This window comes from Microcaecilia unicolor, unplaced genomic scaffold (genome assembly GCF_901765095.1).
Source record: "Microcaecilia unicolor unplaced genomic scaffold, aMicUni1.1, whole genome shotgun sequence".
NCBI lineage: Eukaryota > Metazoa > Chordata > Amphibia > Gymnophiona > Siphonopidae > Microcaecilia > Microcaecilia unicolor.
The window spans coordinates 142,924-167,225 of record NW_021963742.1 but is presented as its reverse complement, the minus strand read 5'-3'; the positions used below and the strand labels follow the sequence as shown (position 1 = coordinate 167,225).

Sequence of the window (24,302 nt, the reverse complement as noted above, 5' to 3'; positions counted from 1 at the left end):
CAAGAACAGTCATCTCAGGGCGAATCTCTGCGTCAGAGTCAGGGTCTATAAATTCAAAGGAGTTCTCCCTCGCTGGTGATGTGTGGTCAGGTTTTAGAAGAAAATCTGGTCCTGATAACTATGTGGTTTCCATTAGACAGGATGCTGGCACCGTCTACTGGATTTTGGTCAGTTGGCACATAATGCCACTGTTCTGGTCGTGTTGACTTTTGTATGCGCTCAACTCTGTTCCTGACGTACACATAAAATCTCCTGGTTTGGTTGTAAATGTAGCCCAGGATAACTTTACTGTCAGTGTAAAATTTTATTGTATCTATTTGAATGTCCATTTCATTATGCATCATTTCTGCTATCTCTACTGCCAGCACTGCTCCACACAATTCTAAGTGTGGAATGATATGATTGGGTTGTGGTGCTCATTTGGCTTTGCTGAAGATGAATCCCACATGAGATAGCTCATCTGCATCTCTAGCTTTCAAGTAGGCCACTGCAGCTATAGCTTTTTCAGAAGCATCTGAGAAGATACAGATTTCTTTGCGACAGGCAGTACTGAGTGCTGCAGGGATGTAAGTGTGTGGGATGTGTAATTGTTCAAGAGCAGTGGCGTACCAAGGGGGGGGCGGTGGGGGCGGTCCGCCCCGGGTGCACGCCGCTGGGGGGTGCCGCGGCGCTCGCCTGTGGGCTCCGACTTCGCGAACTTCGCTCGTTCGCTGAAGCTCCCTCTGCCCCGGAACAGGAAGTAACCTGTTCCGGGGCAGAGGGAGCTGCAGCGAACGAGCGAAGTTCATGAAGTCGGAGCCCACAGGCGCGCGCTGCAGCACACCCCCCCTAGCAGCGTGCACCCGGGGGGGTGTCATTTCACCGGGGAGGGGGGGAAGGTGTCATTTCGCAGGCGGGGGGCGCATCGGCGATCTGTCCTGGGTGCCATCCAAGCTAGGAACGCCACTGTTCAAGAGTCTTTAGAGAATCTTTCCATTTCTCCCATTCTTGTCGCATTTTTGGTGGTAGTGGAACATCCCACTCGTCAGCAATATGGGAAAGCTGCCTCGTTGGAGATCTTTCTTGAATGGTGACTGGAGCCGCGTATCCCAGTGAATCGTAGTCTATTGACTGTGGACAAGACACTTCTGCGTGTATATGGTTTCTCTCTTCAGGAAACCTATAGTTGTACACATGACAGATGTGTTGCCCACAGCAACACCACCAACTGATCGTCATACTACAAACAGAAGCAGATAGTTTGGAGCCATAGCTCCCTTCAGAACTATAGTGCAAACCTGCATAATTAGCTGAAACAAAGCTGTACGCCCTGCCCCCATCTTTGCTCTAGAAAGCAAAAGTATCTATTTGAGGCAGGGGCGTATCTGCGTGGGGCCTCAGGGGCCTGGGCCCCCGCAGATTTCGCCCTGGCCCCCCCTACCGCTGCCAACCCTCCCCCTCCGTTGCTCGCCTACCTTCGCTGGCGGGGGACCCCAACCCCCGCCAGCCGAGGTCCGCGTCCTCCTGCCGCTGCCGGCTGCCTTTGGTCCTTTCATTTTTCCATTGAAGCTGGCGCCGCCGCCGCCGAAACAGTTTCTTTTGAATCTGACGTCGCTGCACGTTGTACGTGCAGGGCGTCAGGCTCAGAAATTGTTTCTGAGTCTGACGTCCTGCACGTACAACGTGCAACGTGCAGCGACGTCAGATTCAAAAGAAACTTTTTCGGCGGCGGCGGCGCCAGCTTCAATGGAAAAATGAAAGGACCAAAGGCAGCCGGCAGCGGCAGGAGGACGCGGACCTCGGCTGGCGGGGGTTGGGGTCCCCCGCCAGCGAAGGTAGGCGAGCAACGGAGGGGGAGGGTTGGCAATGGCAGCGGCTGGGGGGAGGGGGATCGGCAATGGCGGCGGCGGGGGGGGGGGGCTATAATGTGCCCCCTCACTCTGGCCCTGGCCCCCCCTACCGCCGCAGGTCAGATACGCCCCTGATTTGAGGTCAACCCCCCCCCCTCACTGTCTGCATCCTCCCCCTCCCCTGCTGTTCCTACAAGGCAATACTTTGGCACAGGGCCAAAGTTCACTCTGTAAGGGTTTGAGAAGAAAAAGAAGGGGTTTATTTTAGCAGTGCAAACTGAAGCCAGTATTGGTAGTGAGAGAGGCTGTCAAAGATCCATAAGGACATGTGTTTACATATAAAGTTGTAATATTCAAAGGGAAAGTGTGGGAATCAATTGTTGAGAAAAATGGTGAATAATTTTGATGGAATCACAGTAGATTAAGGAGGGATCAGCCCCTAGAACAGCTGCTGATTAGTTGAAGCGGCCTCACGAGACTTCTGCAGAAGTCTTGCAAGGTCACTCTTGGCGGCCATTTTGAATCGGTGCCGGGACCGGAGTCAGCAAGAAGTAGTATGCAGGCGCTTCGGGCAGGAAAGAGGGGGCTTGTACGGTCTGCACCCTGATCATGGCTGAATACATTTGGATGGCCTGGAGTGGAGCTTTTCAGGGACTTCGACGTTAACTCCAAAAATTTTAGAACAAGGACAGTGCTGGGCAGACTTCTACAGTCTAAGCCCTGAAAATAGCAAGGACAAATCAAGACCAGGTGTACAACATACCATATGTAATGAGTTTATCCTGTTGGGCAGACTGAATAGACCATACAGGTCTTTATCTGCTGTCATCTACTATGTTACTATGCTATGTATGTTACTGTGGCTAGTGGCTGGGATATACCGTAGACAGGAATAACTGAGCAAACAGGATGGGCTAATTGGTCTTTTTCTCCTGTCATGTTTTGAAATCAGATTTCAGTAAAATACAAACTATTTAAAAAAAATAGAGCATGTCACTGGAAAGATCAGAAGTTCTTTGTCTTTATTTCAGTATGTGCAGAAAACACTTAAAATGTCATATATGTTAGCATTATTTAAATAAATCCTTCATTTCTAGAATGGCACAGTGCTTTCATAATAAGAATATTTTTTACTTGCATGACTCTACACACACTTCTTTTCACTGCCCCATTGTACTGGAATTCACTTCATCACTACGGACAGAAGATCCTTTTGCCAAATTTAAGAAAGCCCTGATGAATTATCTCTTTGGCTTAGCCTATCTGTGCTTCACCTCATGACTCCTGGACTTTGGCTAAGTGCCGTACTTTCTTTGGTGGCCCAGATGGGGGGTGAATGGTGTCTGTCTGTCCCTCCCTCCCTGTCTGTTCTTCTTTGTCTTTCCTTCTTTTCTTACTCCACTCCCCTATCATTTTTTTGGCGTTCCTTTCACATGTAATATTATCTTCCGGTGGTGGTCATTTTGGTATATAAAATCTAATAAACCATACTTGAAATCCCTTCTGTGGCTGCGTTCGTTTTCTCAGTGGAGCTGTTGACAAGTTTGTGAGTTTGTCAGTCTCCTCAATGCAGCTGCTAAAGCTGAAAATGTATTTGAAGCTTTAAAAAATCGAGATAAGCATTAGAAAATTGACTACTTGAGCTGAACACGTTACAGAATACCTGTATCACCCATTCAGTGTGAGTGGCACCTTTCACTTCATTCAACAAGCTTCACAGCCAAGAAGTTACTGGCCGTCAAAAACGGCTGGTTAAAAATAGGTGAGTATAAGTGTTTGTCTGACCTTGAAAGCTATGAGCAGTGAGCAGTTCCTGGTTCTGGTGCTGCTGCTATCAGAGACGTGCCCTGGCTCGTATCCTAAATACGTGTCTATAAAAGGAACTTCCACGGCCATTTGACCTTTATAGTATCTGTGGCATGTGGCGGCGCTGTCATAAATCTGAGCATCAGACGGCGATGAAATGTCTAACTGGAAGTCTATTATTTCAATGTTTTTTTCAACTCGCTTCCCTGAATTTACCCCAGAGGATCCGGCTGCTGTCAGCCCTGCTCCCTGGATAGCTGTTCCCTTCCGATATCGTGTGGCTGCCAGTGAGTTTGAGCATTCACTGTTCAAACTCCCAGGCTATTCTCATTAGACTTTGGGAACAATGCGGGAGTTTGGGTACAGCACAGTTTATTAAGTGCCACATGATCCCAGAAGGAAGAAAAGGGAAAAACAAACTTGCAGGCAAGTAGGAGAATTAGGCTGGTGGAGGTTGACTGGAAAATGAATGAAGCTGGAGGGAGGCTCTGAGGGAGAACTAGTAAATTTGGCTTGGCTCTTCAACCAGGCCTCAGTGGCTTTCCTGGGGGGGCTGGCACCCGGGGCGGATCGCCGATGCGCCCCGCCCCCCAGGTGCAGCGCCCCCCGATGCAGCGTGGACCCCCCCCCAGCGAAAGGACACCCCCACGAAGGACCCCCCCCCCCCCCCCCGCTGGGTGCACGCCGCTGGGTGGGGGGGTGCTGCACGCGCCTGTCCTCCGTTGTTCCATGCTTCTTCTCTGCCCCGGAACAGGAAGTAACCTGTTCTGGGGCAGAGAAGAAGCATGGAACAACGGAGGACAGGCGGACCGCACCCACCGCCCCCCCCCCCCCCAGGAACGCCACTGCCAGGCCTTTAATGGAAGAAGTAACTAACCTGTTGGTGTATCACACACACAAGGAGTGACATGGGCTGCACATACTGCAGCAGGACATGTTTGTCCTCTCTCCTACTTTAGCTGAGATAATATTTAATCACCTCTCTGACCTCATGTGCAACTCTCTTTAAATTAGTCCCCTTATTTTCTAACTCCGCTTACTCTCTTACTTATCTATATGTTCCATCTCTGCTTTACCCCTCACTATCAATTGAAATGTTTTATTACATATTGTGTTGGCATTGTAAGTAGTATACTATCGGCCTTATTTTTGAAAGTGATGGGCACCCAGATTTCGACCCAAATCGGGAGATGGGCGCCCATCTCGCAAAGGCGTCCAAATCGGTATAATCGAAAGCCGATTTTGGGCATCTTCAACTGCATTCCGTCGCGGGAACGAGCAAAGTTGACGGGGGCGTGGTGAAGGCGGGACTGGGGTGTGTTTGTCGGCCGAGGAGAGATGGGCGCCCTTTGCCGAATTTGGGTCACTTTTTTTTGGACCCTTTTTTTCACAAACAAGTCCCAAAAAGTGCCCTAAATGACCAGATGACCACCAGAGGGAATCGGGGATCACCACCCCTGACTGCCCCAGTGGTCACTATCCCCCTCCCACAAAAAAAAAACAACTTTTTTTTCCAGCCTGTATGCCACCCTCAAATGCCATACCCAGCTCCATCACAGCAGTATGCAGGTCCCTGGAGCAGTTGTTAGTGGGTGCAGTGGACTTCACCCAGGTGGACCCAGGCCCATCCCCCCTACCTATTACACTTGTGCTGGTAAATGGGAGCCCTCCAAACCACCCCCAAAACCCACTCTACCCACATGTAGATGCCCCCCTTCAGCCATAAGGGCTAAGGTAATGGTGTAGAGCTGTGGGCAGTGGGTTTTGGGGGGGGGGGATTTGAGGGGCTCAGCACCCAAAGGAAGGGAGCTATGGACTTGGGAGGCATTTTACTTTTTTTTTTTAATTGTTACAAGTGCCCCCTAGGGTGCCCGGTTGGTGTCCTGGCATGTGAGGGGGGCCAGTGCACTACGAATCCTGGCCCCTCCCATGACCAAATGCCTTGGATTTGTTTGTTTTTGAGCTGGGCGCCTTCGGTTTCCATTATCGCTGAAAAACGATTACGCCCAGCTCAAATCCGCAGAAATCCGATGTATTTGCCCGGCACAAACTGTATTATCGAAAAAAAAAGATGGGCGCCCATTTTTTTTGAAAATACAGTCTGTCCCGCCCCTTCATGTACCCATTCTCGGACATTGACACCCATAAAGATGTGCGTTCGCGTTCGATTATGCCCCTCCACGCCATACTTTGTATTGTTATTTGACTATTTTTACTGCTGTAATTGTCTATTGCTCATGCTTGATTCATTCTTACTGAACACTGCCGAGTGAATTCCTTCAAAAAGGCAGTAAATCAATCCTAATAAATAAATAAATTTGGTCCGAGAGGATTGAAACTTGCGTGTATGTTTAGGAGGGGTACTGGAGTAAGAGGGACAGTGATGAAGGGTAGTTGAGGCCAAGGGGTGCTTAATTTTAGGAGGATATGCGGTGTCACACACACACACACGAGGATATGCGGTGTCACACACACACACAACGCCACTGCTGTCAAGAGTTCTCATGTCAACTTTGGACACGTGTAGGATAAAAAGGTTGAATATAAGACCAGCTATCCTGAGTCAGACCTAAGGTCCCTCAAGCCCAGTATCTTGTTTCCAACTGTGACCAAATCCAGGTCACAAGTACCTGGCAGGATCCCAAAAGTACATAGATTACACGTTGCCTACTCCAGGAATAAGCAGTGGCTTTCCCCAGGTCTACAGTTATTATAATTAGAGTAGCTCCTGGAACAGTGCTTCACAAACTTTTATCCAATGTGATCCCATTTATTTACTGAAAATTTGTGTAACCCCAGATTATGATGAAAACGAACCAGCAGTTCTCTACTCTTCTTCCCCTCTTTCACTCATTTCCTTTTCCCCCCACTCGTCCGAAGCAGAAAGGCAACAGCAGCAGCAGCACCGGCCATAGGAGCCAACTTTTCAAAATGATTGGGGGTGCTAAGCCCAATGGAAATAATCCCTCCTTGGACACATACAAGGAATTTTCTCAATATTGGGGGTGCTCAAGCACCCACAGAGTCGGCTCCTACGGCACCGGTGATGACATGAATTTCTAGTCTAACCCAGAGATGCCAAGGATGGTCCATCCCAAAGAGTGAAATTTACCCCCACACCGAATGAGATCGAAGGCCAATGAGTAAGGTTTTCTACTGATGCACCGAGATTATTCATTTGGAAAGATCTGTATATTGTTTTGCTTTACAAATGAAAAGTACATAAGTAATGCCACACTGGGAAAAGACCAAGGGTCCATCGAGCCCAGCATCCTGTCCACGACAGCGGCCAATCCAGGCCAAGGGCACCTGGCAAGCTTCCCAAACGTACAAACATTCTATACATGTTATTCCTGGAATTGTGGATTTTTCCATTTAGTAGCGGTTTATGGACTTGTCCTTTAGAAAACCGTCCAACCCCTTTTAAAACTCTGCTAAGCTAACCGCCTTCACCACGTTCTCCGGCAACGAATTCCAGAGTTTAATTACGCATTGGGTGAAGAAAAACTTTCTCCGATTTGTTTTAAATTTACTACACTGTAGTTTCATCGCATGCCCCCTAGTCCTAGTATTTTTGGAAAGCGTGAATAGACGCTTCACATCCACCCGTTCCACTCCACTCATTATTTTATATACCTCTATCATGTCTCCCCTCAGCCGTCTCTTCTCCAAGCTGAAAGAGCATCACAAAAATGATTATTTAGCACAGGGAAACTTGTAAGTCAATTTTGTTTTATTTATTTTTATTTATTTGTTACATTTATATCCCACATTTTCCCACCTATTTGTAGGCTCAATGTGGCTTACATAGTACCGGAGAGGCGTTAAAGACTCCGGGGTAAACAAATACAAAGTGATGTTGTGGTAAGATCAAGTTCATGTGGCACAGCCAGTTGTGTTATGTTCCATTATGTTCTTTTGTTTTGTTGTGTTGCAAATTTCAACTTGTTTGTTAGCTCTTTATCTCTCCTTATTCAGTCAATGGGGATTAGTGCATATTGCTATGCTGATGACTTTCTCCTAGTATACTACATGGAATTAAACTCTGTTAATCTTCAACCTCTTCAAAACTGCCTGGATTATGTGGAAATTTGGCTCAAAGAAGAGCATCAAGTTCTGAATACTGAAAAAACAGTAGCCTGTTGGGTCACTGGGTCTTTCTCCCTGCCCACGATTACTCCTTATTTGTTTGGTAAGAACATTGTACCCGTCTCATCATTTCGGTATCTTGGTGTTATTCTAGATTCTGCTCTATCCTTTGGTCCTCAGATCTCATGGGTCATATAAAATAGGTTTCTTCTACCAACGCAAGCTGCAGTTGATTCATAACTTACTAGATTTTGAAGCACTCTGCTCTTTGTTCTATGCTTTCCTACATTTTTTTATTACATTTGTACCCTGTGCGTTCCCACTCATATCAGGCTCAATGCAGCTTACATATTGTGTACAGGTACTTATTTGTACCTGGGGCAATGGAGGGTTAAGTGACTTGCCCAGAGTCACAAGGAGCTGCCTGTGCCTGCAGTGGGCATCGAACCCAGTTCCCCAGGACCAAAGTCCACCACTCCACATTCACGATATGACTATTGTAATATTGTCTACGCAGGGATTTTGAAAATCTGAAGAGATTACAAACGTTGCAAAACACAGACGGCCCCATATTCTGTCACACATCTTGCTTGATCACATATCATCGCTTCTTCGTCAGTTGCACTGGCTACCCATCGAGTTAAAGAATCAAATTTAAAATCTTAATTTTAACACACAAGGTGCTTCATAATGGTTCCCCTGCCTACCTTGCTTCTATGGTTATTCCATATACACGGTCTCGTAGCATTCGTTCGATGAATGACAACAGACTGGTACTCCCACTCCCTTCAAAAGCCAGATGAGAATCTACTAGATCAAGTGCCCTCCTTTTCTCTGCACTGGCACTATGGAATGCTTTACCACAACCTCTCCACCCAAAACATCCTATACCACCTTTCGTACTTTATTGAAAACCTATCTCTTTCAACAAGCTTTCGCAGTCTAGAACTGGACTGGTTCTGCAATGAGAGACCAGGGAATTCAGTATTTGTATTTTTGTACTTTTGTTTTTAACTCAATCCTGTTTTGATTCCTTGTCTTTGCATGTATGTTTTTATTTTAAGATAGAGTGTTTATACTTAGGTAGTTAGGTCTTTCCAATTACTTGGTGTTCCATTTCCTGCCTCTTGTAGTTATTGCAGGGGCGGACTGAGAGTGGTCTGGGCCCCCCGCCCAGCCGCTGCCCGACATCCCCCTACCGCCGCAGCCACCTCCCCTGCTGCCCCAGTCCTACCTGAAGGGCCCCGGCAGTCTAGTGGTCTCTGCGTGGGCGGGGGGGGGGGAGCTTGTTCTGTCCTGCCTGCTATGCTGTCCCTTACTTTAGACTGTAAAATTATGGCTAAAGTTTTAGCTACAAGACTCGCGTCTATACTTGATTCTCTAACCCACACTAATCCAGATATAAGATTCATTGGAGACAATATTTGATAGCAAATAGCTCCAAATAAAATGCATTGAGACTTACACTGTTGATGTGTGTGAGCTCTGCATTTTATTTGGAGCTATTTGCTATCAAATATTGTCTTTTATTTAAAAAGGAACACACACACAATTTTGGAAATCATTATCCTTTTGAAATTAGTCTGTTGAAGCCTCCTTTGTCATTGGTGTGACCCCTGACGCAGGTGCGGGTGCACCGAAACACAGCCCGTGTCTACCGAAACACAGCCCGTGTCTGGTCTTCCTTCAATCAAAGTTCACTATTAAAAAGGTTTTTTTTTTTAAATGAAAGAACGTTGTTCCCTTTCGTTTTTAAAGACCCTTTGTGCTGTTTTTTTTTTTTTTTTTTGCTGGGACTTTTTCTGTACTTGGTTCCCTCTGTCTGTTACTCTATTGGTTTTTACAAACGCCAGAATCTCATCTTCTGCCTTAGCTGTCTCTTCAGATGCAGAGAAAGCCTTCAACATGGTCGAATGACCATATCTATTTAAAATTCTTGAATGGTTTGGATGTGGTTCTGATTTTGTTAAATGTGTGCAAGTATTGTATCCTAAACCATGTTCCAGAATTCAGCTATGGTGATTTTTCTGATAATGTCGATCTAGCTAGTGGTACCAGACAGGATTGGCCACTATCCACTCTCTTATTCATTTTAGCTTTGGAACCCCTATTGATTGCCATTAGAAATAGCATTAATATATCTGGTGTGGTTATTGATGGGCATGAATTCAAAATTGTTAGCCTATGCAGGTGACCTCAGGATCTTTTTGACAAATCCATTGACATCAATTCCAGCTCTTCTTAAACTAGTTAATCATTTTTTTTTTCATTTTCTGGATATCAAATCAACTGGGACAAATCTGAAGCCCATGCATGAGCACACAATGCAGACAGATTTAGGATCTGCTTTCGCTGGTCTCCTTTATATGTTGAATATCTGGGCATGCTTTTCCATAGAGACAGAGAGCAAATGATGGAATTAAATATGGATAACATCCTACAGAAAATAGATGTCTTACTTCAAAGATGGACCCCATTAACGCTCACTTGGTGGGGTAGGATCAAAACTATAAAAATGATACTTATCCCTGCTATCGATTATTATACTACTAGTATGATACCAATGTGGGCGCCATCCTTTTTAAAAAAAATAAGAATATCGATTAAAAATTAATTACTAAATATCTATGGAAAGGTAAACAACCTAGAATAGCATTAAAGAATATCAAAACCTCTAAAGAAGATGGAGGTATTGGTTTCCCTGATTTTTATAGATACCATCTTGCTAATCTTTTTTATGTTATGGAGCCCAATGGTTAACTAATCAAACTGACCAATCTTAGGGCCCTGTTCACTAAAGGCACACTAGTGTTTTTAGCATGTGCTAATGATCAGCACATGCTAAACGTTGTCACCCATAGGAACATATGGAGGCATATTTTCAAAGCACTTTGGGAGGCTAAGTTCCATAGGTTTCTATGGAACTTTGGGAGGCTAAGTGCTTTGAAAATATGCCTCATGGTCAACTCTAGCGTTTAGCGCATGCTAAAAACGCTAACGTGGTTTAGTAAACAGGGCTCTTACAGTCCTGATTGGCTCCTGATAGAAAAAGCACTTCTTAATAATATCCCTCTTAAATGTCTGCCTTACACCAAACTCTTTACTATTTCCCCTGATATGATAAAATAAGGGTGAACAAGTGAGTAAGGGTTAGGAGTTAAAAGCAGCATCAAAAAGCTAGGCTAAAAGCCCACCTTTTTGATGCTGATTTTAACTCCTAACCCTTATTCACTTTGTTCAGAACCCTTATTTTATCATCCTCACTTTAATATTCCCTTATCTCTTGTTTGTTCTGTCTGTCTGTCCTAATTAGATTGTAAGCTCTGTCTCTTCATGTTCAAGTGTGCAGCGCTGCGTACATCTAGTAGCATTATAGAAATGATAAGTAGTAGTAGTGTTTGGGATTCTGGAATCTTGCTACTCTTTGGGATTCTGGAATCTTGCTACTCTTTGTCCTTATCCTTTATTGGTCCTGTTCTGATTACATCGTAAGCTCTGTCGAGCAGGGTCTGTCTCTTCATGTTCAAGTGTACAGCGCTGCATACGTCTAGTAGCACTATAGAAATGATAAGTAGTAGTATATAGAAACCGTAAGTCCTTCACTCATTCCTTTACTTGCTTTAGATAAGACTGTACCTACTCCTTGTTGGCAGTGTATGACTGCACCATTTGGTGTAACACCAAAATAATGATAATAAAACCCTATATTGGCAATCTTGGTATCAACTTGGAATATGATCTTTAAATCAAATTATTATTGAGAGTTTATTTGTATGGTTTCCATTTTTAATGGAGAAATACAACCTTCCCACCACACAATTTTATAATTTGATACAATTGTAATATAATATTTAAAAAGATCTCCCTAATCCACTTTGATTGTAACCACCGAAAGACGGTATATCAAATCCCATTTCCCTTAATATATCACATTTTAAACTGATTTCCAATCTAGAAAAAGATTGTAATTCGGCCATTATACTTGGCCATACTACCTCATTCTGTTACAAGAAAATGAGAAATAAATTGTTTCCTCTTAGTTCATCTTTAAAAACAAAACGGGAAGCAGCTTCCAAATGGCTGATGGAAACCTGTGGGCAAAAATGAATCACTGCAGGCACCGGGGACGCCTGTAAGGTACACCAGGGAAGGACAGGAGGGCAGATGCCAGGAAGAGAGAGGGGAAGATGGGGGTGGGGTGTGGAAGACCCCCATCCAAAATACTGGGCCTGGCTATGCCATTGACCTTGACACTCTGTTAGGGCTTTTTCAGTTTTATTTTCATTTTGCAATTTTCATTTCTACAGAAGTACTATTTGTATTCTTAAGCTCCCTCTTTTTTTTTTTTTGCTTTTGATTCTATTTATTGATTTATACTCTATAGCAATACTTGCATGACATTTCCCTTCATTTCATTCTCATGGTTATTGTTTATGTTGTTAATGATAGTTCTTGTTTTATACTCTTTTAAGTATTGTGTATATTTTATTCCTCTATTTTTTGTAAAAAAAAAAAATAAATGATGTGAATTAAGAAAAAAAGCCAGTTTTTCAAGCCCCCAGGATTGTTCTAAGAACTCCAGCTTGGAACTGGGTCACTTGGCATCTCTGCTTTAGGGAAAGGGTGGCAGATTCATGGAACACCAAAGGCAGTGCAGATAAAAGCAACAGAATTCAAGAAGGCCTGGTATAAGTTGATCTCTAACTATTAAGTGAGAGGAAGATCAGAGATGGGAATTGTATGGCATTGCACCAGAATAAAATTGGCCAGATCAGATGAACCCAGGCCAATCTACAACCACATTTTATCTGTGTTTCAAAAATACACATGGTACGCTTCTGTTTTTCCCTCTCTACTGCCTTTACGTTTCCAGTTCAGCTACCCATCAGTGTGTATTAGGTTTTTAATAAAATAATTCCAGTTTTTCCATAAAGTGCACTTCTTCCTGCCCCATTAAAATCTTGCTAATTTATTCTGTAAAATCTTCCTTCCAGTGCTAATAAGCCGATCTGCATGAATGAGCTAATGTGCGCCCTGGCAGACTGATCAAGGAGACTGAGGCAATTAGGGCTCTCTCTTTCCAAATCAATTTCAGCGAAAAGGATTTTGGAAAGTATGGTCGTTGATCGTCGGTGTGTGTTTCCGTTTGCCATTGGTTTCTTGCTATCGCCCTTCCAGAAGGAGCTCCATACATTTGGGGGAAGCCCTTTCCTCCCTGGATCGGCTCTCCCACCACTTTGACTGTAGCGGGGAGGAGGCGACGCCGGTCCGGGGAGCAGCTGCGTCACGAGCCCGCTGACGTCACACGAAGCCTGGCAGGCAGCGCTCGCTAGCCCCGCCCCTTCCCTGCACTCGCAGTATGTATCTGCAGTGTCCGGGACACGGTGAGCTTTCTGCCGGGTGCATTTGGAGCCTCCCAGCTCGGGATCGTGCGCTGCTCCGCTGGCTTCAGCCTGCGATTGTACCCAGGGATGCTCAGCTCTGATTACTGCTTGCTGTGCTTGTGACTGCACCCCAGGGACACTCTCAACCTATGCTTGGACTCCTAGGTCATTCATTCCTGATTACTGCCTGCCCTGCATGTGCTCCTGGGACATCTAGCTCTGCAAGAGGCTGCACCCCAGAGACACTCAGCCCTGATCGCTGCTGCCCCTCCGGACACCCATCTTTGACTATTGCATCCCCAGGAACAGTGACCGGGCCCTGGAATATTCTGCTCGGCATGCGACTTGTCTTCGGCAGCCCCCCTGAGATCTGCAACCCAGATTTCTGTCAGCTCAGACTATGACTGCCTGCTCCGTTTACTCCGGATCAGCATGTGAGTGCTGCACCCCAGGATTAGCCCACCCCGATTCCTGCCAAGCCTCGGTTCCCGCTAGCTACAGCGTGTGACTGTATCCCATGGAGAAGGCAGCGGTGCACTCCGCAGTGCCTGTTCCAGCCCCGCGCCTCTACCTGCCCCGCAACTTCAGCTGCAGCGCTGCTCTGTACGGCAGCACGCCCGAGCAGCCCCCGCTATGCCCAGCTCTCCCCGAGGGGCCTCCCCGGCATCATCAGCAGGACAAGGAAGCGCCGTCTCCAGCCGCCGGGACCAGCGCGATCGAGAAAGCCAGCCGGGGCCGTGACCCGGGCCCGTCTCCGCTCAGCCCCGGCTCCCGCCGGCGAGCCAAGTCCCTGCCCTCGCCGGCCCAACGCTGCTGCCAGGCGCAGCCGCTGCAGATCGCCCAGAGCCCGACGCGCCGCAAGAAGGTCCGCTTCGCCGACTCGCTGGGGCTGGAGCTGATCTCCGTGCGCCACTTCTGCGACGCCGAGCAGCCTCTGGTGCCTCCGCGGGTCACGGCCGCTCTGCGGTGCCGGGAGTCGGCGCCGGCCGGCAGCGAGCTGAGCGTGATGCCCGGCGGGGCCGCCCTGCAGTCCATTTTGCTGGAGCCGCTCTTTGCCACCCATCCCGGGGCGGCGCCGGACTTCGTGGAGCGGGTGAAGCAGCGGCGGGTTTGCCTGGAGGCGCTGCGCACCGACGGCTTCGGACTGAGCGGCCTGGTGCGCGTGCTGAACCTGTCCTACGAGAAGGCGGTGGCCGTGCGCTACAGCCTGGACCACTGGCTCACGTGCGCCGAGGCGGCCGCCTACTACCAGCCCCCCGGATCTTCTTGCAGCAGCGCGGAGTGCTCCACCACGGACGTTTTCTCCTTCCGCCTCGTGGCCCCGGTGCTGCTGGAACGCGGCGGCATGTTGGAGTTCGCCGTCCGCTACCGCGTGGCCGGCGCCGAGTACTGGGACAACAACAACGGGGGCAATTACAAAGTGCGGAGCCACAAGTTACGGGTCTCGCCCCCCGGGGACCTGGACAGCGCCTGGATCCACTTCATTTAGCCTGACCCAGCACAGAGTTCCTCCTGGATCCGTTTCATTTAAATGCCCTTAGGATCACTCGTAGCCATCTCGTTAAATGCCGGGACACGTGTAGTAGATCTGTTTCATTGAATGCTGGAAGATGACTAACCAAAACGAAAATAAACATAAAAAATTTGTATTTAAAAATAGAAGTGCATAAAAAAGACGAAACTCTGATTGTGAAAATATCATTGAATGCTGCCCAGTCACTTGCATCTGCTTTCATCCACAATTGCCATCCAGCGGGTGCTTTCCAGCATCCCCGGTCACCGTCTCATTCATTCATTCCATGCCAGCTCGCCTTACCATCCATCCGTCATCCACACGGTTCGATTAAAGTACTACCAGCATTGTCTTTTCTCACACAGCCCAGCTATACTTAGCAATGATGGACTCGAGCCCCTTTTCTTTTTTAAAGGAGCTGTAATAATTATGCTTTTTTTTCACAGAGCGGTTTCTGAGAATGATTTTATGCGCTTTATCACAAAGTGCACGAAAGGCATAATTGCTGCTTCTGTAAGGGATTGGGCGTCTCCGTAATTCTAGATGTGTGAAAGAAATATTTCATGGTCAGTAGGATATTTTTGTATGTAACAGAATCCTCTATAAAATGTGCATATATTTTTGAAACCTTACATTTCAAAGAGCAGTGGTGAGCCACTGGGAAAAAAAAGGGGTTAAAATATTCCTGTGAAAATCTACAGTAGTCCTCCAGTCCAAGGTTGGCAGTCTAGGGAGGCATACATGTATTGTTTCGTGAAATCAGGATCGAAATGCAAGGTGACCTAGGAGACTATAATATATTTTGTGGTTTTATGTAAATTATGGGTTTTTTTTCTATTTTAATATTTATTATAAAGTACTATACGGATTTTGTTTTTATACCTGACTGTATTCTGAAAAAAAAAAAAGAAATTCATCCATTGGGGATCTGTTTCCTGCACTCTGCAGCTTAGAAACCACATATACCATAGAAAGCATGTGCAGGGGAGGGATTGTTGCAATGATTGATAATAATGTGTATGTTTAAGCAACTGATAGATGATAACGAAAGGGAAGATGGAGGGAACTGAAGTGAGGAGGGGTGACCTTGGAAAGATGTGTCCACCGTTTTCCAGCCTGTAATAATCAGGGGCGAGCATGGTTTTTTTTTTTTGTTTGTTTGTTTTTAGAAAAAAAAACAGGTCACACGTATTTACATAAATAAACCTAAATCATTTGTTTTTCCCATCCCTGTATAAATCTCCAGAAGAAACATCCAAATATCCCATGATCTCACCCTAATGCATTTCCTGCCTGAGCAAAAATGTTTGAGGTAGGGGAGGGGGGGCTTTGGTTGTCTCCAGATACCTTAAGGTCTGAAACTGACTCTATGCACAGCAGTGGCCATGCTACTAGAACAGAAGTCCATAAAGTCTCTTTGCAAAAGGCTATTATTTAATTTCCTCTTATGCAAACCGAGCAAGTCTTTTGGTAGGTGATGGCATTCCCCTGTGCCAGCCTGCAGTTTCTATGTGTTGATTTAATTGATGTTTGTCGAATCAGCCTTGGGATTCCTAAAGATGCCAGCAGCGCTTCATTCCTTTGGACCATATTTGGTTAGATTAGTTTAATGTTAGTAAAGTATGATTTACAAGGCTTTCGCAACTTCATGCCAAACTTGGAAATGTTCACTGAATCACCCCATATGAAGTACAGTGTATGTGATAGGAAAAGAGGTGGCTTAACTCAACTACAAAGTTTAGGGGCTATCCAGCCAGACCAGAAGTTTGGAGATTATCCCTCGTAATCTCAATGCAGTATTGTCCATTCTGTGTTTATCTGTAGCCTTTGTTAAAATTTAAGTGAACATTTTCAGCTTTATAAAACATTTATCATAGGATTGCCAGCAGGTTGATCTAGTCCTGGTTGTACCCCATTGCAAAAGTGGATTTTTAGTTTTGATTTCCCCTTTGCATTCCCTTAGAAAAGCAAGATTATAAATCTATGCATGCAGTGGGATAAAGCTTTTCCTGAAAATCTGGAGCCCGCTGCCAACCCTGTCTACAAATGTGATGTGCATAGTGAGTGCTTGCTGGCTCCAGTACCTCTTACTGTACAAGACTGTTACCTGTCACATGCCTAGTTGCACATTTCAAGGTCCTTTTGGGGAACACACTCTCTGGGCCAGGGCCTCAATATCTTAAGTTTTATAATAACAGTTCATAGTATGGGCAGGTTGAAAAGGCCAGTGAAACAGGCTGATTGTCCTAGTCGTGCACTATGCTGTTTCAGATTAGAGAGTTGCACACGGACAGAAACCTAACCCGTCCCCACCGCAAGTTATCTCCTCTATCCCTGGCCCACCCAGCCCCACCCCCGCTGTCACCACATCACATTGCACCGCACCCCGTCTCACAGTCACCTTGACCCCCCCTTTCAAGAAAACCAGATTCTATAAGCCATGAATATACTGGTAAAAGTAACATAAATGCATTTTCTTCCGTATATTTAAAAAAAAAGCAAGCATCCATGATCAGCATGTCAGCCCTTTCCTTTCCATCCCCCTTCCATATGCTCTATTTCCTCCTTTTCCCTTCCACCCTCCATGTATGTTCCCTTTACCAATCTTTATTCCAGCCCCCTCCCTTCCTGTACCCACACTCCATCCACCCTTTTTATAGCCCCCTCCACCCACCTCCCCTCCCCTTCAGCACTGAGAGTCAGGGTGCCCTCTACGAACGTACCTCAGTGCAACCTGGTGGTCTAGTGGCCTCTTCGGCCACGCTTTCTTGCCTGCTGCCGCTGATCTCCCCGCTGTTGCTGCTTCTTTAAAATGATTGTCGAGACTTCAAGCGGTGGCCTCACAACACTTCTGTGGTCAGTGGATCTTCTGTGGTGTGGCTGTCAGGATCTATATGGTTTTGTTTTGACTGCAGCTGCTCCTTGCTGCCCTCTAGAGGCTGCTGCTCTAGGTGACCACCTAGTCTTGCCTAATGGTAGGGCTGACCTTGATGGCGGATATGTTGACAACTCAACTGGCGTTGGGTTCCCTGGGACAGGTTTGGGAAGTCCTTATGGTAGAAAAATGCTATGGTTCCAGCTAGAGTTTTACAATTTCCGATCTCTTTTCCTTTGCCTGTTCTTTTTTTCATGTGCGATTATTGTGCTTATGTGAGATTCTGACAGGGGTTTGCACTGCAGTCGTGTGTTTTCGAGATGCAGGAACTGCTTTAGTGGAAGTCTGAATAAACTTCCCTCTGGGAGTGAAAATCATGGGGAAACGGGTCTCAGGATTTGGTTTTAAATGTCAACTGAATCATCTTTGCTAAAAACTTACACATAAACTCACACAGTGTTTTGCTAGTAGTTTTTAAAAATTCCTCTCCAAAATGAGCATTTGGCATTGTGAATAATGCACACAGAGGGGGCTATGAAACATGGCGAAAATAACACAAGCAAAGGAAAGATGGGGGGGCGGGTCTAGGGGTGACAAGCTTTGCATTCCTAGTCGGAGAAAATGTTTTCAAAATACAACCAAATTATGTAGTTGGAATATTATTTTGTGTTTTCGCTGGTTATGAGGGGGAGAGAATGAGATGGAGAGGCTGAAACATCCATCAACCTGACTGTTCTAGTTCATTGACATGCGTGTGCGTGTGTGGTCATGATGTTGGTACCGTCTGACTCAGCAGTTTATAAATCTCTTTGCACTGAGTTCAAGGGTAGATTAGCTTCTTAGATTATTTTGTTTTTTTTTAGAAAGGCAGGAGGTTTTCTTAGTGAAATTATTCTTTTCTATACCTGTAATAAGTGTAGTCCTTTTATTTGTATGTATGTATTTTTAAAATTTATATTGTTAAATAAAACATTTTGCCTCTCTGGGTCATGTGCATAGCTCCAGGTATCTTAAAAGCATTTGTGCTTCTGGTACATAATGTCTGTGTCATAAAAACATTTTAGGTGAGCGAGAACGAAAGTAAAAGGTTAAGAAAAAAGCCAACTGGAATTGGGACTACATGGCTAGTATACCAGGAAAGATGTTTTGCCCACTCAGCTCTGATACCTTCGACAGTACATGACACTGAGAAACTGAGTAGAAACCTCTGCTGGAGGTTTTTCACCAAATGTGGGGCTGATCCAGTAAAGTGCACTAGGCTCCTTGCACAGTTTAGGTTGGCCTTTGCACACTCTTTGGGTGCTCTGTGTATACACCTCCGGTAGAAGGTACATCACATTTAAATCCATTGTAATGGAGATCAGAAGGCTGAGCCCAGGGTTCTGTAGCACTGGTGTTTTAACACAAGTCCTGAGGAGGAGGAAAAGGGATAACTCACTCTTCTGATCAGTGCTTGGAAGCATTTTAGACCTCTTTACTGCAGGCACATGGTACCCAGAACTTTTTCTAGCTTTGTTAAAGAGGAGGAGCTGACGGGGGAGGTGTGTTGGTACAAAGAAATGTCAGACTGGTATTGACAAAAATCATGCATCGGCACCCAAAATTACATGCGCACACAAGGAGTGGAATGCCATTCCGCACAGAAAGAACAGTCTTGCGAGAACTATGGGGTCCTTTTACAAAGGCACGCTGGCATTTTTAGCGTGTGCTAAAAATAAGCACGTGCTAAACATTAGAGAAACCCGTATATTTCCTACAGGCGTCTCTAGCGTTTAGCATGTGCTGAAAATGCTACCGCGCCTTTGTAAAAGCCCCTTTATGTGCGCAGGATAGCATTTCAGCACATGTGTGGACGTACACGCCTGCAACTCTGAGCAACAATACTAGTTTTTTTTTTTTTTAGGTGCTTCAAATATAGCTACCAGCAGTGTAGGATCACGTGCACACAGCCATACAATTTGCTTACTGCACTGGAGAGACTAATTTATTTATTCATTTGTTGCATTTGTATCCCACATTTTCCCACCCATTTGCAGGCTCAATGTGGCTTACATTGTTCCGTCATGGCTATCGCCATTCCACAGTGAAAGATACAGTTGGTAATTACATAAAGAACATGGGTGACTTAGTTGAATTAAGCCATCAAGTATAAAGAGATCACATTCGGAATAACAGATAAAGTGGAATGCGCAAAAGTTCATATGATGGATCGTTGTGGTATGCTCTGTTGAAGAGGTAGGTCTTCAGTGATTTCCGAAAGTTGATTAGGTCGCGCATTTTTTTTTTTCACGTCAACGTTTGCATTATGTAACCCTGAAGTAGCTCACAGCCCCAATGAACAGCTTTCTGCATCGGTCTCTGGGGTACACGGATGGGCAGACTGGATAGGCCATATGGTGTTTTTCATTTTTCTCTGTTTCTATGTAATTCTTATAATCGAGAGTCGGCAAACTTTCTTGAGCCGAGTGCCAAAAAGTGGCAACATTCCTAGTAGCGGTGTTGCCGTGCCAAAAAAGGGGTTTCAAATTCACAGAATGATATGGCCTCACTCATGGGGGATCATCATAGATCACCATAGTCAGGAAGTGTCAGCCTGGAAATTTTGAAAATACACGTCGTGGGCACTGTTCCCTTTAAGCTGAGTGGGAGTCCTCCACCTACAGTTAGGGTTACCATATTTTGTCCCCCAAAAAGGAGGACACATGCCCCCACCCCGCCCCCTTTCATGCCCTCGCTCCGCCCCTGTCACATTTTCCCCTCCCTCCTGTCACACACCCCGTCACCCCCCTTCCCCATCACCCCCTCCCCTCACCTTACTACTGCCCTGGTGGTCTAGTGACCTCTTCGGGACAGGAAAGACCCCCCCTCTTTCCTGCCCGGAGCGCTGCCCTGCATGCATCCTTCCTGTTGCTGATCTTGGCGCCGACTCAAAATGGCCGCTGAGAGTTGAAGTCTCGCAAGGTCACTTCAACTCTATGACATGCTACTGCTGCTGCTTCTCAGGAGAGGAGTTGGTTTAATTCAGTAGGTGGAATTGGTTTTATTGCACCACTGGGTTGTTATATGGTAACAGCCCTTTAAGAGGGCGAAACGCAGCCGTGTCAGGCTTATTTTAATAATGCGGGGAATAAATTATTTTTCTCAACATTGCCATTGGCGATTCACATCTTTTTTCTATTCCTTGCATAAAGTTATGCCACAGAGCAAATAACCCTCTCAATAGTATATTATTGGATTACTAAGGAGGAAAAGACTTCAGACGCTCAACCTTCTCTGTTAACGGTTAGGTTAACTTTACGTGGTTGGTGCCTACAATATCCATCATAGAAGGAGATTTCTTCTTAAAATGGATATCGGGCGAGCTCCTCATCAGTCAAAAAACCTCTTGATACTCCCGTCTCCAGCCAGATTACCGCTACAAGCTCAGATAAGTGCAGCTAATATTTCTTTATACATCAGATTATATAAATTCCCCATAAAAGTAAGAAGGGAGTATCAAGAGGAAGCTTTTTGACTGATGAGGAGTTCGCCCGATATCCATTTTAAGAAGAAATCTCCTTCTATGACGGATATTGTAGGCACCAACCACGTAAAGTCAACCTAACCGTTAACAGAGAAGGTTGAGCATCTTTTTTCCTCCATAGTAATCCAATAATATACTATTGAGAGGGTTATTTGCTCTGTTCAATATTTAACTGTGGCTAATTAGCAATACACCATCTATTATCTAAATAAAGTTATGACAGCAAAATGGCTGGCCTAATTTTATGCACCAAGTCTGAATATTGGCCACTGCCCAATTAACTTCCAGCTCGGTGCATAACCTGGATTTCAATGCCGGGAGCTGCGTATACTCCAGCATTCAATAGCCAGGGTTAGTTTGACCTACAGCTGTGAATAGCTTACGCGTCGCTTACCGCTGCAGGCTGATAATTACCCCTTACTAGCTTTGTTTGATCCCTATTTGCTACAGGGATTCACCAAATGTGGGGCCAGTGACCAGGGGAGTAGCCAGACCTCGAGGTGGGATGGGGCCAGATCCCAAGGTGGTGGGGGACACATTTTGGTCGCTGCCCTGCCGCTCCCCATCCACTGCTACTGCTGTATATCTTGGCTGGCGGGGATCCCCAATCCCCGCCAGCTGAAACATCGCCAATGGAACACGCTCAATTTCACTAAAAGGAGCGTGCTGGACGTGAGGGGTAAAGAGATCAGGGCAGACAATGCGACAGCGCCGCCATGGACCAGCACTGGACAAAATCTTCAGCTGGCGGGGGTGGGGGATCCCTGCCAGCCAACCAGGGGCCCGGTGCAAAATTTGGGGGGGGGGGCCAAGGCCCCTGTGTCCCACATAGCTATGCCACTGCCAGTGACATGGAGCTTGCTCTGAGGAAAGGGATGTTATCAGAGGTGTGTCGCAGGAATCAGTCCTTGGGCCGGCTCTCTTTAACATCTTTGTGAGCGATATTGCGGAAGGACTGTCTGATAAGGTTTGTCTTGTTGCGGATGATACCAAATTCTGTAATAGGGTGGACACTCCGGAAGGTGTGGATGGCATGAGGAAGGATCTGGCAAAGCTCAAAGAATGGTCCAATAATTGGCAACTTGAATTTAATGCTAAGAAATGCAGGGTCATGCAGTTGGGTCACAAGAATCCAAGAGAGAGGAACAATATAGGGGGTGAAGTGCTTCTTCTGTGTATGGAAGAAGAATGGGACTTGGGAGATGATTGTGTCTAATGATCTTGGGTGGCCAAACAGGTAGGTAAAGTGACAGCCAAAGCCAGAAGAATGCTTGGGTGCATGAGAAGAGGGATGACCACAATACAATCTGGTCAGTACACAAAATGATTTAACCATCCAGAAATTGCCACTGACTGGTTAAATCACTTGTTCAGGGCTATCCACTAATTTTCAGTGGCACTTAACTGGTTATCACTGCTGAAAAGTAGGGGTTAATGCCTAAGTGAAAACCCGCTATTTGGGGGGGGGGGGCTTTCTGGGACAGAGTCAGCCATGGGCTTAGTTTGACAGTTTCATTTGGGGGGGGCAAAGGGTGGAGCGTGTTTCGATCTCCTTTGAGCCTGTCACCCCCCCCCCCCCCCCCCCCGCTGCCACCACAGCACTGGAGTCTTCCAGTGGCACTCGGTATCACCCTCCCTGGTCTTCCAATCCCCCGAGCCGCCGGCAGCCTCAGCGAAAGCAGCACGCATGCCAGGGGCGTAGCCAGACTTCGGCGGGAGAGGGGTCCAGAGCCCGAGGTGAGGGGGCACATTTTACCCCCCACCACTTTTGAACCCCCCCAGTGGTGCTGCCCCTCCCCGTTCCTTTCAATCCCCCCTTCCGCCGCCGCCGCCAAACCTCCCCCGCCACCACCAGCTACCTTTGCTGGCGGGGTCCCCAAGCCCCGCCAGCCGAAGTCCCCTTCAGCGCCGGTCTCCAAGTCTGGCGCATTCGCTGATCTGGATCAGCAATGTGCCGGAGACCGGCGCTGAAGAGGACTTCGGCTGGCGGGGGTTGGGGACCCCTGCCAGCAAAGGTACCTGATGGGGGAGGGGGGGTCGAATGTGGTGGGGGAGAGGCGGTAGCGGTGGGGTGATAGCAGGGGGACAGGGCTAAATCTGCGGGGACCCATGCCCCATGGCCCCACCTAGCTATGCCCCTGATGCATGCTGCTTTCGACCTGCCCCAGAGGCCCTTCTCTTTCCTACAGTTTCCCACCTGCACGGGAACAGGAAGTTGAAGGAGAAAGAAAGGCTTCTGGGGGCAGGTCTAAAGCAGCGTACATGCTGCTTTCCCACTTAGTCACCTCTCCCCTCTCCAGCTGGTTCAAAACTCTGCTGCCAGGGTCGCTTTACTCATACTACCCCTCTCCTCAAGACCCTTCACTGGCTCCCTATCCGTTTTCGCATCCTGTTCAAACTTCTTCTACTAACCTATAAATGTACTCACTCTGCTGCTCCCCAGTATCTCTCCACACTCGTCCATCCCTACACCCCTTCCCGTGCACTCCATGGATAAATCCTTCTTATCTGTTTCCTTCTCCACTACTGCCAACTCCAGACTTCACGCCTTTTGTCTCGCTGCACCCTACGCCTGGAATAAACTTCCTGAGCCCCTACGTCTTGCCCCATCCTTGGCCACCTTTAAATCTAGACTGAAAGCCCACCTCTTTAACATTGCTTTTGACTCGTAACCACTTGTAACCACTCGCCTCCACCTACCCTCCTCTCTTCCTTCCCGTTCACATTAATTGATTTGATTTGCTTACTTTATTTATTTTTTTGTCTATTAGATTGTAAGCTCTTTGAGCAGGGACTGTCTTTCTTCTATGTTTGTGCAGTGCTGCGTACGCCTTGTAGCGCTATAGAAATGCTAAATAGTAGTAGTAGTAGTAGTAGTAGTAGAGGCTGCCGGTGGCTTAGGGGGTTGGAGGATGGAGTGGCAGCTCGTTTTGAGGGCCACAGCCACCCCCCTCGCCCCCCAAACTATGCCCATGGAGTCAGCACTTGACAGGCTGGTGTACCTGCATAAATGGAACTTCACAAAACTCAGTTCAATCACTATGTAGTAACCCATGGACAGTTAAGTGCTGAATATCAACCAGCTACGTGTTGGCCAGCTCCGCAAAATAATGGCTATTCAGTGCCAAAGCCAGACGTGGCCCAGCTTTGAATATTCAGGAATATTGCCAATGGTGGTCAGCAAAATTCTCACTGCTGCTGTCTGAATATTGACCCCCAGTAGGTTTGTGGAGACTTGTATAATTTATTATTTGTTTTACATAGTAACATAGTAGATGACGGC

General features: G+C 46.6%; 2 protein-coding genes across 2 annotated transcripts in view; one reads left to right on the top strand and one right to left on the bottom strand.

The window, feature by feature from the left end:
* The window catches only part of LOC115459602 (uncharacterized protein C16orf46 homolog), a 60,291-nt gene that overhangs the window by 32,499 nt on the left and 3,490 nt on the right, over window positions 1-24,302 (bottom strand). The gene's annotated exons all lie outside the window — the stretch shown is intronic.
* On the top strand, window positions 13,135-15,751 carry LOC115459603 (protein phosphatase 1 regulatory subunit 3E-like). The gene has a single exon (XM_030189413.1). The coding sequence runs from the start codon at window positions 13,626-13,628 to the stop codon at window positions 14,595-14,597; it is 972 nt and encodes a 323-aa protein (XP_030045273.1). The 5' UTR covers window positions 13,135-13,625; the 3' UTR covers window positions 14,598-15,751.